We start from the raw sequence: 14,779 nt of genomic DNA on the forward strand, positions 1-14,779 counted from the left end.
GCAAGATTTCATCTGGAGAGAGAGGGGAGAAAGAAGTCCAAGCATAGGGTAGGGCAGTGTGAGCAGGACCAGCGGTGTCATTTGACTTAATAAATGAGGATCGGATGTCGTCAACCTTCTTTTCAAAATGGTTGACGAAGTCATCCACAGAGAGGGAGGAGGGAGGGGGAGGAGGAGGAGGATTCAGCAGGGAGGAGATGGTGGCAAAGAGCTCCTAGGGTTAGAGGCAGAGGCTTGAAATTTAGAGTGGTAGAAAGTGGCTTTGGCAGCGGAAACAGAGGAAGAGAATGTAGAGAGGAGGGAGTGAAAATATGACAGGTCCGCAGGGAGTCTAGTTTTCCTCCATTTCCGCTCGGCTGGCCGGAGCCCTCTTCTGTGAGCTCACAATGAGTCGTCAAGCCACGGAGCAGGAGGGGAGGACCGAGCCGGCCGGGAGGATAGGGGACATAGAGAGTCAAAACATGCAGAAAGGGAGGAGAGGAGGGTTGAGGAGGCAGAATAAGGAGATCGGAGGGAGAAGGATTTAGTAGAGGGAAGAGATGATAGGATGGAAGAGGAGAGAGTAGCGGGAGAGAGAGAGCGAAGGTTGCGACGGCACATTACCATCTGAGTAGGGGCAGAGTGAGTAGTGTTGGAGGAGAGCGAGAGAGAAAAGGATACAAAGTAGTGGTCGGAGAGACTTGGAGGGGAGTTGCAGTGAGATTAGTAGAAGAACAGCATCTAGTAAAGATGAGGTCAAGCGTATTGCCTGCCTTGTGAGTAGGGGGGGACGGTGAGAGGGTGAGGTCAAAAGAGGAAAGGAGTGGAAAGAAGGAGGCAGAGAGAAATGAGTCAAAGGCAGACGTAGGGAGGTTAAAGTCACCCAGAACTGTGAGGGGTGAGCCATCCTCAGGAAAGGAACTTTATCTCTCCCTCTATCCTATCCTCTATTTATCTCTCCCTCTATCCTATCCTCTATTTATCTCTCCCTCTATCCTAACCTCTATTTATCTCTCCCTCTATCCTATCCTCTATTTATCTCTCCCTCTATCCTATCCTCTATTTATCTCTCCCTCTATCCTATCCTCTATTTATCTCTCCCTCTATCCTATCCTCTAATTATCTCTCCCTCTATCCTATCCTCTATTTATCTCTCCCTCTATCCTATCCTCTATTTATCTCTCCCTCTATCCTATCCTCTATTTATCTCTCCCTCTATCCTATCCTCTATTTATCTCTCCCTCTATCCTAACCTCTATTTATCTCTCCCTCTATCCTAACCTCTATTTATCTCTCCCTCTATCCTATCCTCTATTTATCTCTCCCTCTATCCTATCCTCTATTTATCTCTCCCTCTATCCTATCCTCTATTTATCTCCCCCTCTATCCTATCCTCTATTTATCTCTCTCTCTATCCTATCCTCCTTGTTTCTCCATTTCCAATCATATGACTTGCTGGTCTAAAACCTCTGGCAAACCTTCACCCAATCAGCAGATCAGACACACTGTCCTGTCCTTGAGACTCTCCCTGTGGTTGATGTTCCTAGGGTGCTTCTCAAATGGCACAATATCCCCTATATGGTGCACTACTTTTGACCAGAGCCCTATGGGGGTAGTGCACCATATATAGGGTGCACTACCCCAGGGATAGGGTGCCATTTGGGACACAGGCCTATTTCCTCCTCTCTCTGATGGTCCAGTCCACTGGTTATGAGTCCAGATGTTCTTCTCTCTCTGGGTTTTACTGGCTGTAATTGATAATCGAATCTGCCTGTAAAGGAACAGATGCTTCCAGGGCCGGTGCAGACTGTCACTGGGTACACACACACACATAGGAAACACACACATAGGACACACACAAAAAACGTTTTGCACATGCATTCAAACAAACACACCCACACAAACATACCCAGGGACCTGTCAGGCAGACAGGTCAGAGAGTGTGTGGCATATGAGGGGTTATATCGCCTGGGAAAAGGACCAAGAGTCTCACTGTGGGCTGCATCGGGGCCAACAACAACATCCCTAAATATAACAGCGGAGACACACACACACACACACAGGGAGAGGGGCCCAGAAACTACATGGTGGACACAGAGAGAGTGTTAAGTAAGAGCTAATGTTCCAAACAGAGAACATTGTTTTCTAATGACATTGTAGAAGAAAGAAGAAACAACCACAGATTGTTGCTGTGGATTGGAAATATATGTCCTCAGTGAAAGAAGAATGCCAGAAAGAGAGAGAGAGCAAGAGAGAGAGAGAGTTGGATGCATTTATTTATTTCTGTATTTGTTTTTCCTTTTCAATTCCGGCACCCCTTTTAAAAACTCTGATGATGTTCTGACCACACTTGTCATGGAAACTTATGTGTCAACACACCCTCTCCCCTCCGTCGTCACAGAAACTCACACACACACACACACATAAGCATAAATGCACACGCACACACACAGCCTCACTGTTCCGTTTATCCTGTCTAGCTTTAGGCACGTCTTGGGCTTCGCAACCATAATGTCCGTCCACCTGAACAGTCACATTGCCCCCTAGTGGTAAAACTTCCCACTCCATCTCTTCACTATTCACTCTTTTAATCTATTTCCACATTTCAATGAAAATGTAATTCCTGAAAATGTCCCACACTTTAACAGGAATGTCAGATAAGATGTTTTAAACAATCTTAAAGCAGTTTTCATTCTCTGTGAAGTGTAAAAGTTTTTGTGGTGGGCATTCCTCGTGCTAACATATCAAAGGATGACACAGGGAGAATTGGCCACATGTCCAAAAGCAGTGTTTTGGGGACAAAGAGTATTTTCTGAAGGAGAAAGATTCTGAATGCAGACGGTCAGGCTATTTTTACAGTTTACATTTAGAACATGAGAGCTCTGACTTCATTCTCTCTGTACATCAAATGTGGAGTTCTGATTCATCCACTGCCAGGAATAATAGGAACTGGAGGGACATTAATGTCTTCAAATGTTTTACTTGCAATGTGACACAATGGTATATGGTATATTCCATTATTTTATAGAAATGTTCAGTGATATACTTTTTCTGCACAATTCTAGGATTCAATAGACCCAAAACATTAAGGCTTGGGCTGGGCTGGGCTGGACTGGGCTGGACTGGGCTGCCCCCCCCCCCAAAAAAACCTAATTCCCAACACATACACACACACTCATGGGTGTGCACACATTCACGCACACACACACCCTGAACAACATCCCTTCCCACTTAGACCCTCCCAGAGGAGTATAGCATGGTTTAGTGATGGTTGATCTCTCTGTCTCTTTCTCTATGTCTCTCTCTGTCTCTTTCTCTTACACACACATCTCCTCCCCAGCTGTCTCCATCTCAGCCATTATTTCTCCCCAGAGTTCTCCTCTTCGGACGTGAGGTGGTAATTGAGGTGGCTCCCTTGGGTGCAGTGCATTCTGGGTCGTTAAGTGCTGTCTCTTGTTTTCACTCCATTGTTTTTTTCCTCTTCTTTCGTTCTTTATTTATTTCGTCGAGAGAGAGAGAGAGAGAGAGAGAGAGAGAGAGAGAGAGAGAGAGAGAGAGAGAGAGAACAGAGAGAGAGAGAGAGAGAGAGAGAGAGAGAGAGAGAGAGAGAACAGAGAGAGAGAGAGAGAGAGAACAGAGAGAGAGAGAGAGAGAGAGAGAGCGAGAACAGAGAGAGAGAACAGAGAGAGAGAGAGAGCAAGAACAGAGAGAGAGAGAACAGAGAGAGAGAGAGCGAAAACAGAGAGAGAGAGAGAGAGAGCGAGAGAACAGACAGAGCGCGCGAGAGCGAGAGAGAGTGAGAGAGCGAGAGAGAACAGACAGAGAGAGAGAACAGAGAAAGCGAGAGAGAGAGTACAGACAGAGAGACAGCAAGAGAGAGAGAGAGGTGTAAGATGTTATCTGCTTTCCCAGGTGGAGGATGTCATGAAACACAGAGAGGCCTGCTGCTGCATTTTCACCCAGACAAACTTGACAGGGCAGTGCTCTCTCACAGTGTTCTCTCACAGACATGTGTGCACGCAATCACAAGGTTGAGGCTAGGGTTAGGGTTTAACCAGGATGTGGAAATGAAGCTAGGGTTAGGGTTGTGGTTGAGGGTTAGGGTTGAACCAGGATGTGGAAATGAAGCTAGGGTTAGGGTTGTGGTTGAGGGTTAGGGTTGAACCAGGATGTGGAAATGAAGCTAGGGTTAGGGTTGTGGTTGAGGCCAGGCACAGCCAGCCCCCTCTTTAGTCATTTTCTGAGCTAAACTGACCAAGATGCACCTCCAACAACAACACATCAAACCTCACATAATTCTGGCCAAAAACAATGACAACTTCTCTCAACCAGTGGCATATGGGTTTTTTTAGGTGAGCGCTGATGCCGCCCTGTGATAAGCAGTGGCCACTTTGTCAAAGGCAGGGGCGCAAAATATTTTGCTTGTCCATTCCTACCGCGCCTCTCCAGGGTGCTGTTGGAGGGATGCATCGCTGCGGCGCTCCACCAACGTTCCGTCAAAATAAATAATCGAACATAAATCATGTGGTACATACAGGATATAGTAGAAAGAGTATGTGGCCAAAGGCTGGAGACAAAATGTATGACAATGTATTGAGACTGACACTTTTTACATCATGCAGGTTTCTCCAATCAAATAGCCTAACCTAAATGGCACCCAATCAATTATTACAATGATTGTTTTGTTTTTTTGGCCAATCAAATATAAAATGCATTACAAGTTAACAAACATCATATCCTAAAAACAGCACTAGTCAAAGTAAAATTGACAATATGGAATGGACAATCACAACTGTTGCCCAGGAGTTTCATCCCATTGTAATGATCAGTGGTTTCAAGTTTGTATCCATAGATTTTTGACAAGCTGATCATAGCGAAAAATAAAATACTTCTGCATTTCCTGCTGTGTAAACACATTGCAAATAGTCTCACGATAACTCCTAAAAAGTTGGGTAGCTGGTATAGTCCGGCACAGTGGACGCATCATAATACCCATAAAACCTAGCGGTAAAACCCAGTATTGGTTCCAATCGTTTTTTCCACATTCATATTTGCGTCTGGGATTTTAGAACTACTTCATATAAGGTCTGTGTTTCGTGTAGGCTTACCCTGGCGTGACATTTTGATAGCCATCTAATTCTCTCTCGGACAAGGTGAGTTTTATCAATATATTAGCCTCAATTTACTCAAAAAAACGTGAGAGTTTTACTTAGCCTAGATAATTGGTTGTACATCATGACGACTTCGATGTCTATTTCAGACCTTATTTTTCAAGGATGAGCATCAGAGCATTTAAAGGGGAGAAGACCTCTAGAAGTCTGACCATGTGGAGAAGAGTAGCTACAGTTTGGTCAGGGCTACCATGAGGACAGGAACCGTCTCCAGGGCAGGTTCAGTGGAATGGCACGGCTCCTTGACACTGAGTCAGAACAACCGGCTACCCTCCCTGTCATCCCTGTCTGTACCGGACATTGTTAAAAAACAAGTGCAACATCATGAGAACCATACACAAACATACCGCCTCCGTGAAGACAATCCTTACTGGCACAAGGTCCAAGGTCAGCTCCACATCACTGGAAGGGACACCTGCTTCTTCATTGTGCGGACCACCAAAGCCTCCATCACCATCCCCATCCAGTGTGACGACCTCTGACGACCTCTGACAGACTCCTATTGCTCCTCCTGTCAGTACCTGTTTTCAGAGAAGCCAGTGGTCCAAATATATTCCAAATAGTTCATACACACAATAGGCTCCCAGAATAGGTTATATTACATACAAGTTTTGCTAAAAAAACTAAAGTAATGTACAATGAAAAAAAATGGAAACGCAACATATAACAATTTCAAAGACTTTACTGAGTTACAGTTCATATAAGGAAATCAGTCAATTGAAATAAATAAATTAGGACCTAATCTATGGATTTCGCATGACAGGGAACACAGACATCTTAAATACATACAGTACCAGGACACACCTACTCATTCAAGGGTTTTCTTTATTTTTACTATTTTCTACATTGTAGAATAATAGTGAAGACATCAAAACTATGAAATAACACATATGGAATCATGTAGTAACCAAAAAGTGTTAAACAAATCAAAATATATTTTATATTTGAGATTCTTAAAAGTAGCCACCCTTTGCCTTGATGACAGCTTTGCACACTCTTGGCATTCTCTCAACCAGCTTCCCCTGGAATGCTTTTCCAACAGTCTTGAAGGAGCTCCCACATATGCTGAGCACTTGTTGGCTGCTTTTCCTTCTGATGCAGCACTCCATCACTTTCCTTGGTCAAATAGCCCTTACACAGCCTGGAGGTGTGTTTTGGGTCATTGTCCTGTTGAAAAAGAAATTATAGTCCCACTAAGCGCAAACCAGATGGGATGGCGAATCGCTGCAGAATGCTGTGGTAGCCATGCTGGTTAAGTGTGCCTTGCATTCTAAATAAATCACAGACAGTGTCACCAGCAAAGCAACCCCACACCATCACACCTCCTCCTCCATGCTTCACGGTGGGAACCACACATGCGGATATCATCCGTTCACCTACTCTGCGTCTCAAAGACATGGCGGTTGGAACCAAAAATCTCAAATTTGGATTTATCAGACCAAAGGACAGATTTCCACCGGTCGAATGTCTATTGCTCGTGTTTCTTGGCCCAAGCAAGTCTCTTCTTCTTATTGTTGTCCTTTAGTAGTGGTTTCTTTGCAGCAATTGACCATGAAGGGCTGATTCACGCAGTCTCCTCTGAACAGTTGATGTTGAGATGTGTCTGCTACTTGAACTCTGTGAAGCATTTATTTGGGCTGCAATCTGAGGTGCAGTTAACTCTAAGGAACTTATCCTCTGCAGCAGAGATAACTCTGGCTCTTCCATTCCTGTGCCGGTCCTCATGAGAGCCAGTTTCATCATAGCGCTTGATGGTTTTTGCGACTGCACTTCAAGAAACTTTCAAAGTTCGTGAAATTTTCCAGATTGACTGACCTTCATGTCTTAAAGTAATGATGGACTGTCATTTCTCTTTGCTTATTTGAGCTGTTCTTGCCATAATATGGACTTGGTCTTTTATCAAATAGGGCTATCTTCTGTATACCACCCCTACCTTGTCACAACACAACTGGTTGGCTCAAATGCATTAAGAAGGAAAGAAATTCCACAAATTAACAAGGCACTCCTGTTAATTGAAATGCATTCCAGGTGACTACATCATAAAGCTGGTTGAGAGAATGCCAAGAGTGTGCAAAGCTGTGCAAAGGGTGGATACTTTGAAGAATCTCAAATATAAAATATTTTTTGATTTGTTTAACACCTTTTTGGTTACTACATGATTCCATATGTGTTATTTCATAGTTTTGATATCTTCAATATTATTCTACAATGTAGAAAATAGTAAAAATAAAGAAAAACCCTTGAATGAGTAGGTGTGTCCAAACTTTTGACTGGTACTGTATATATTGTTTTTAAAGGTTGTGGATCAGAAAACCTGTCAGTATCTGGTGTGCAGCACAACGCATCTCCTTCGCACATAGTTGATCAGGCTGTTGATTGTGGCCTGTGGAATGTTATCCCACTCCTCTTGAATGGCTGTGCGAAGTTGCTGGATATTGGGTGGAACTGGAACACGCTGTCGTACACGTCGATCCAGAGCATCCCAAACATGCTCAATGGGTGACATGTCTGGTGAGTAAGCAGGCCTGGAAGAAATTAGACATTTTCAGGTTCCAGGAATTGTGTACAGATCCTTGTGACATGGGGCCGTGCATTATCATGCTGAAACATGAGGTGATGGTGGAGAATGAATGGCACGACAATGGACCTCAGGATCTCATCACGGTATCTCTGTGCATTCAAATTTACATTTTAGTCATTTAGCAGACGCTCTTATCCAGAGCGACTTACAGTTAGTGAGTGCATACATTTTTCATACTGGCCCCCCATGTCACGGATTCAGCCAAGGCTGCTCCTCCTCCTTGCTCGGGCAGGCTTCGGCGTTCATCATCCCCGGAGTACTAGCTGCTGCCGATCGATGTTTCGATGTTTGTCTTGTTTAGTCTTTATTGTTTACACCTGTTTCCCATTATGTTTGATTGTGTTCCCTTTAATACCCTCTGTTTCTCATTGTGTATTGTGCGTTATTGTTTTTGGTCTTTGCGGCAGTTGCCCATGTGTGCGGGTCTTGTTATTTCCCTCGCTGTTCGAGGTTGCCAGTGTACTTTGTTTTGTTGCACTGTATCTAGTAAAGTTCTGCCAGTAGCTCGGTGTCCTGCTCTTGACTTCGCCTACCGCATACACGTCGCCTTGACACCCCGTGGGAATCAAACCCACAACCCTGGCGTTGCAGGCGCCATGCTCTACCAACTAAGCTACAGGAGGCTGAAATTGTCATCGATAAAATGCAAGTGTTCATTGTCAATAGCTTATGCCTGCCGATACCAGAACCCCACCGCCACCATGGGACGCTCTGTTCACAATGTTGACATCAGCAAACCACTCGCCCACACGACTCTATACACGTGGTCTGCGTTCGTGAGGCCGGTTGGACGCACTGCCAAATTCTCTAAAACGACGTTGGAGGCGGAAATACCTGCCCTGAATGACGGGTTGCCACTGGTAATGATCATGGTAATGATCATGCTGTTTAATCAGCTTCTTGATATGCCAGATCTGTCAGTTGGATGGATTATCTTGGCAAAGGAGAAATGCTCACTAACAGGGATGTAAACAAATATGTGCACAACATTTGAGAGAAATAAGCTTTTTGTGCATATGGAACATTTTGGGGATCATTTATTTCAGCTCATGAGACATGGGACCAAAACTTTACATGTTGCATTTCTTTTTTGGTTCGGTATAGTTAACTTTATCATGGACACAGTGGGAATTTATATCTGTGATGTTCAAATTATTTCTTACCCCCTGTGTCTTACTTGTTGAAGCCCCCAGTCATCCCTGCCTGTACCTGAAGTTATTGAAAAACAAGTGAACAATGAATAAAGATTACACACAAACAATAGGCTCCTAGAATAGGTTATATTACATTCAATCTCCTCAGTTTCATTCACTAGTACAACACAATTCACATTGCATTTTATCATGGGCACAGTGGGAATGTATATCTGATGTTTAAATGATGTCTTACCCCCAGTGAGACAGTACATCATTTCAGCAGATCTTCTTGCTGAGGATGGCTTTGATCATGCACTGCTTCTCGTGGGGTGAGCCTGATGTTCCGCATGTCACGCCTCATGTCTAAAACATGGGGGAAAGGGGGCATAAAGTCAATTTCGATGCATCTACAAATTCAATGTTTTACACAATATTGTGTCATATTTGCTGAGTTTGTTTTGTATGGGGAAAACATTGAGGTCACAAGTCCTTTGTGAGCTAGCTAGCCAACTTTAGCTAATGTAGCTAACTAGCCAACCAAGGTGCCTAACTAGCTAGCCCTCCAGGCGATATTTAGCTAGCTAGCTAGTTAACATTAGCTCACTGTTCGTGTAGTCAGACTTTTCTAAGTGGTGACATGCTAGCTAACCAACTATCCTTGCCATGGAGCCGGCCTAATGTTAGTTAGCAAGTCTGACTACACGAATGGTGAGGTAAAGTTAACTAGCTTACGTTAGATAAATATCCCTTCCCTGGTGGGCTAACGCTACCTAGCATGTCACCACGTGAAAAAGTATTACTACCAAACCGTGAGCTAACGTTAACTAACTGGCTAGCGCACTAAATACTTGTAAATAAAAAAGGTCACAACAGTCATTATGCTAGCCTATGCTGGTTTTCTTTTTACTTGTAAGGAAGGTAACGTGTGTTGTACACATAACTACAGTCGGTGGTTATCTAGCTAATTTTCATGAGCACCTAGCTAACCACAGATCTTTGACCTAACCACAACAGCTTAGCAAACAGGGCTTACCTTATCACACGGCTCCAGCGATGCCTCTCGAATTACAGAGGTCATAAAATGATAAAATGCACACAGAGTAGTGGTTACAATCCGGTACATAGCACAGAACCATCCTGGCAGCTGGCTTCAGATCGACAGAGAGACCTAAGGTTAGCTAATTCGCTACAAAGGCCAGAGGGTAATCCTAGTAATTAAATAATGCTAATGTAGCTAGCTAGGTAATTAGAAAAATGCTAAACAAGAATACAATAATATGATCTACTTGCTAGGTTACTACATGGAGAAATGTGCCTTGAGGGATGACGTCAAAGCTTGCGACAGGATGTGTAATTCTGTATGATAGCCACATTAGAGGCTAATTGGCATTTCATTTTGGGGGGGGTAATTACAGGGGAATATATTGATAAAAGTGACCTTGTCCGAGAGAGATTTGCACGGTTATCAAAACGTCACGGCAGGGTAAGCCTACACGAAACACAGACCTTATATGAAGTAGTTAGAAAATCCCCAATGCAAAAATGAATGGTGAAAAAATGGTTGGAACCACTTCCGGGTTTTACCGATAGGTTTTATGGGTATTATGACTGATACTGTGGTACTCAATTCAGAGCTTAAATAGCCAAATTGATTAGTCACAGGAATTAGGACTAATAAAGCCAATGCAACGGCCTGTTTTACAAATGGTGGGCCTAACACATGGATGGGCATTCATACAATTCCATTGCTGGCCTACATGGTAGGCTACACCCCAGTAAGCACGAGCCGACGTCTACAAACGGTAGGCTTACTACATAGATGGGTATTCATAAAGTTCAATTTCAGGCAACACTGTAGGCTACACCCCAGTAAGCACGAGCCGACGTCTACAAACGGTAGGCTTACCACATAGATGGGTATTCATAAAGTTCAACACTGTAGGCTACACCTCAGTAAGCACAGACCGATGCCGACACCTTTTGGATGTTTTTTTTGGTACAGTCCGGACCGGCCTTGATTTCCACATGCACAGATATTGGTTTTTGGTCCGGTCCGGACCAAATCTGAACCAATCATAGACGTCTATAAATTACGTATTTTCAACTTTCGTTCAGGCCAGGGTTGGGTTGAAATGGTGAGGCCAGGGTTGGGTTGAACCGTTATGTGGACATGATGATAGGGTTAGGGTTGTGGTTGAGTCTACGGATTAGGGTTGAAGTGGGATGTGGACATGAAGCTAGGGTTAGGGTCATGGTTGAGTCAACGGGTTAGGGTTGAACCGGGATGTGGACATGAAGCTAGTGTTAGGGTCGTGGTTGAGTCTATGGGTTAGGGTTGAACTGGTATGTGGACATGAAGCTAGGGTTAGGGTCGTGTTTGAGTCTACGGGTTAGGGTTGAAGTGGGATGTGGTCATGAAGCTAGGGTTAATGCCAGAAATATGGGAGAGAAAGGGTGCGATTGTTATTAGATTTGAGGAGTAATGAAGAGTCAGGATTAAGTGAACTGCTGGGGAAATCTTCAGGGGATGTAATATTTATGTATTTCGTTTCCTTAGGGAGACGAGAATATTGGTTAGGAGACCTACACTGTCTCTGGTCCACACTCCAGTCCAGTTGGTGGCGGTAATGCACCAAAAAATGGTTGCCAACCAACATATATACTCCACAGAAGAAGAAGAAGAAGAAGAAGAAGACATACTGTACACTGTCTTTGGTTGAAGGTTTGATTTCGGTGACAGCGCTCCGCACTATCGAGTTTTGAGAGCTTGGAATACGGGTTACTGAGGCGGATAGCCCCGCTGTAGAGAGCCAAGATGATGAACATGTGGAAAGTCCGGGAATTGGTTGATAAAGCGTAAGTATTCTCACTCTATCCGAGCTAAATTCTTGAGTTTACCTATTTGAAAGAGACACGTACCAAACACTTTGATGTCACGTAGCAGCAGGAAGCTAGTTAGCCAGCTAGCTTCAATACCAAGTTGTGGCAGTCAAACACAGGATAAATTCAACTTTTTTGCCTTTCGACTATTTTCCCATTTTAATCTCGTATTGAACTATCCGATGAGCGATCGATAACTCAACTTTCTAGCCACGTTATCTGTCTTAGAAAGTTGAGATGGCTAACGTTAGCTAGCTAATCAGCTACTGTAAATTGTGCTGCGTTAAAAACAACTGGGAACTCGGATATCTCTGAATTGTGTGTGTTAAAAACAACTGGGAACTGGGGAAAATTGATTTGAACGGGAACTCGATCCAACTCGGGCCTCATTCTAGAGCTCCGATTTACTGACCGGAAGATCACTGACTTCATGATTTGACCTCATATTTTTCCGAGTTCCTTTTTTTTCCTTATTTTGTTACGCGGCATTGTCTTTAGCCAATTTAACGTTGGCTTGGGTCAGTAGTTTTTTTTGCACAGCTTGACAGCCACTTGTCAGTTTGTTTGTTGGCTAGCTAGCTAGCTAGCTAGCAAACTGAGCTAGGTAGTTAGCCAGCTCAAAACCACACGAATGTACAGAGGGTACATCTGTCTGTAAAATGTAGCTACTGTTAGTTGTGGCAAAGTCCTTGAATGCTAACTGGATGTATTCTGATAAGCCAACTTCCGGGTGTGAAAGTACCTAGCATAACAACCAGAACATTTAGCTTTTCTCATGTCACAGGTCTATCAAAACTGCCACAGCTCAGTTGACTTGACTTTAATGTATTAGTCTTTTTTATTTTATTGTATTTTTAAGTATAGGATTATCCAAGTAAGCTTAGAACACCTGGATAACTCTCAAACTTCTGCCTGGCTACCTATATACTTCTGAGTATACTATAGGCTAAATTATCAAAACAACTACAATATATTTGACTGTAGTGTATATCTGATATGGCCATATGGGCCTTTTGCATTTGCAAATTGGAGGTGCTTTGCAGCCAGAAGAAGAAAGGTGGAGTCCAGACCACTATCAACCACAGACTGAGTATTGTAATGTGTAACTCTGTGATAAACAATGACTTGCTGAATGCAACAATAGATTGCACAATCAAGAGGCAATGTCACGCTGCATACAGTTGCGTTGTGAAGACATTGCTGTCACTACATTATTAGCTAGAGTATCTAGCCAGAGTTGGATGAAATATAAAGTTCTCCATGGTAGTGTAGTGTAGTGTAGTGTGTGTGTCCCAAATGTCTCCTTTTTCCCCTAAATAGTGCACTGCTTTTGACCAGGGCCCATAGGGAATAGGATGCCATTTGGGACTCAGCCTAAGAGTGGATTCCACGGTTGCATTGCATGGCATTCATAGGAATAAACAAGATTAGCCTAAGCCTGTACAGTCGCTGTCAGCAGAGATTGAAACTAAAGTCTTGAATGAATGGTTCCACCTCTGAGCGAGAGCCACACCTGGTTTAACCGGCTTGTTGTTGTCTTTTGTCCTCCTCTCTTATAGTTTACTGGCCCTGTCACTGCTGAGTAATGACCTGAGAGAGGCCATTTAACACACACACAGACACAGACACACACACACACACACACACACACAAGCCTACTGTAGCGCTCTGGGAAGTAGTGGGATTGCGCAATCTCCACTTCAAAGCTTTAACGGCTGGTTTGGCAAGCTGTGGCAACAGCAGGAGCGCACGGTTCCTGTCCAAGAATGCATTCCTGCTAAAAGTCAAGTCCCCTCTGCTAGTCTCCCCTACTGGGTGACCTCTTCAGAGAGAAGAGTGGAGAGAGAGAGAGGCAGAGGTACAGAGAGAGGGTCAGGAAGAGAGAGGGGTACTGAAAGAGAGAGAGGCAGAGGTACAGAGAGAGGATCAGGAAGAGAGAGGGGCCAATAATGAGAGAATGAGAAAGAGTAAGCAGGAAAAGGACTGGGCTTTGCACTGTAATGGGTGAAACAGCTGTCTGAATGCTGTCTCACTGTGAAGGATATCTAGAGGCCTAAACCTGAATTAAGAGACTGCCAATTCTTGTTTCTAAGTCCTCCCGGCGGTCACATGGAAAAATTGATACAATACTGAATAAATAGGCCTAAAGACTTTATTTGGACTAGTCACAGGATGAAGGAAATTGGTGTGTGTGCATTACAGACAGACTTGCAATGAAACGGAAGCCTTTGTCAAATTGTGTGATCACACACACACCTACATACACAGAGAAAATCAGAGGCTTCAGTTTGATCAGGTTGATAATGTGAGACAGAGGTAGCTAGCAAGTCTATTGAGAAGAGATAAGATAACTGTCTTGTGTAAGTGTTTGGCTATATCATTCCCTCTGTGTGGTACTGCCTGTGGCGTCACCCATGCAAACATTACATTAATAATGCCCTATCAATAATTACCCTATCAATAATTACCCTATCAATAATTACCCTATTAATAATGATCCTATCGATTCCCGGTCAGGGAACACACTTTTACTCATTGTATTTATTATAACTTTTATTATTACATGTTTTACTTTTCTATTATTTCTCTATTGTCTTTCTCTCTGCATTGTTGGGAAGGGCCCGTAAGTAAGCATTTCATGTGACGAATGACATTTTATTCATAAATTTGCACGCAAACATGGCATTATGGTAATAGTCACACAAAGCAGAGAGAGGGAAACCAATATTGTCTAACTACAGTATTGGGCTGGATAGTACACACAATGTAGTCTAAACTCTTTGAAATGTAGTGAAAAACCCGTATATAGGCCAGGCAGCCATGCTACAGTCTATTATTTAAGAACTCATAGGCTATTTGAATAGCCCTTCGCACCAACTAGCTGTTTCCCAGTCTTTTAGAGCGATGCTATTTATAACTTTGATTACAACCGTCACTGTCAACTACAGTACTTTAGGCTCTGACTCCAGAACCACGGAGGGTGTGTCCTCTCAGCTGTCTGTCAATGCTGCTCTGTCTGTCTGACAGTGAGG

At 43.6% G+C, this 14,779-nt stretch overlaps 2 protein-coding genes across 2 annotated transcripts in view; both read left to right on the plus strand.

Moving 5' to 3' along the window:
• Positions 1–5,632, plus strand: part of LOC311105003 (transcription factor COE1-A-like) — a gene marked incomplete at its 3' end in the record, with an annotated part of 78,374 nt that extends 72,742 nt beyond the window's left edge. Inside the window, exon 11 of the mRNA XM_084146987.1 lies at positions 5,511–5,632. Coding sequence (XP_084003113.1) covers positions 5,511–5,632 — 122 coding nt within the window. The remainder of the gene's footprint in view (positions 1–5,510) is intronic.
• A 5,949-nt stretch (positions 5,633–11,581) lies between these two features.
• LOC311104912 (clathrin interactor 1-like) overlaps positions 11,582–14,779 on the plus strand; it is a 34,581-nt gene continuing 31,383 nt past the window's right edge. The window contains exon 1 of the mRNA XM_084146887.1: positions 11,582–11,723. Within this exon, the coding sequence (XP_084003013.1) occupies positions 11,683–11,723 (41 nt within the window). The 5' untranslated portion in view covers positions 11,582–11,682. The remainder of the gene's footprint in view (positions 11,724–14,779) is intronic.

The sequence above is a fragment of the Coregonus lavaretus genome, assembly GCF_964263955.1.
Source record: "Coregonus lavaretus genome assembly, chromosome: 29".
In the NCBI taxonomy this organism is placed as follows: domain Eukaryota; kingdom Metazoa; phylum Chordata; class Actinopteri; order Salmoniformes; family Salmonidae; genus Coregonus; species Coregonus lavaretus.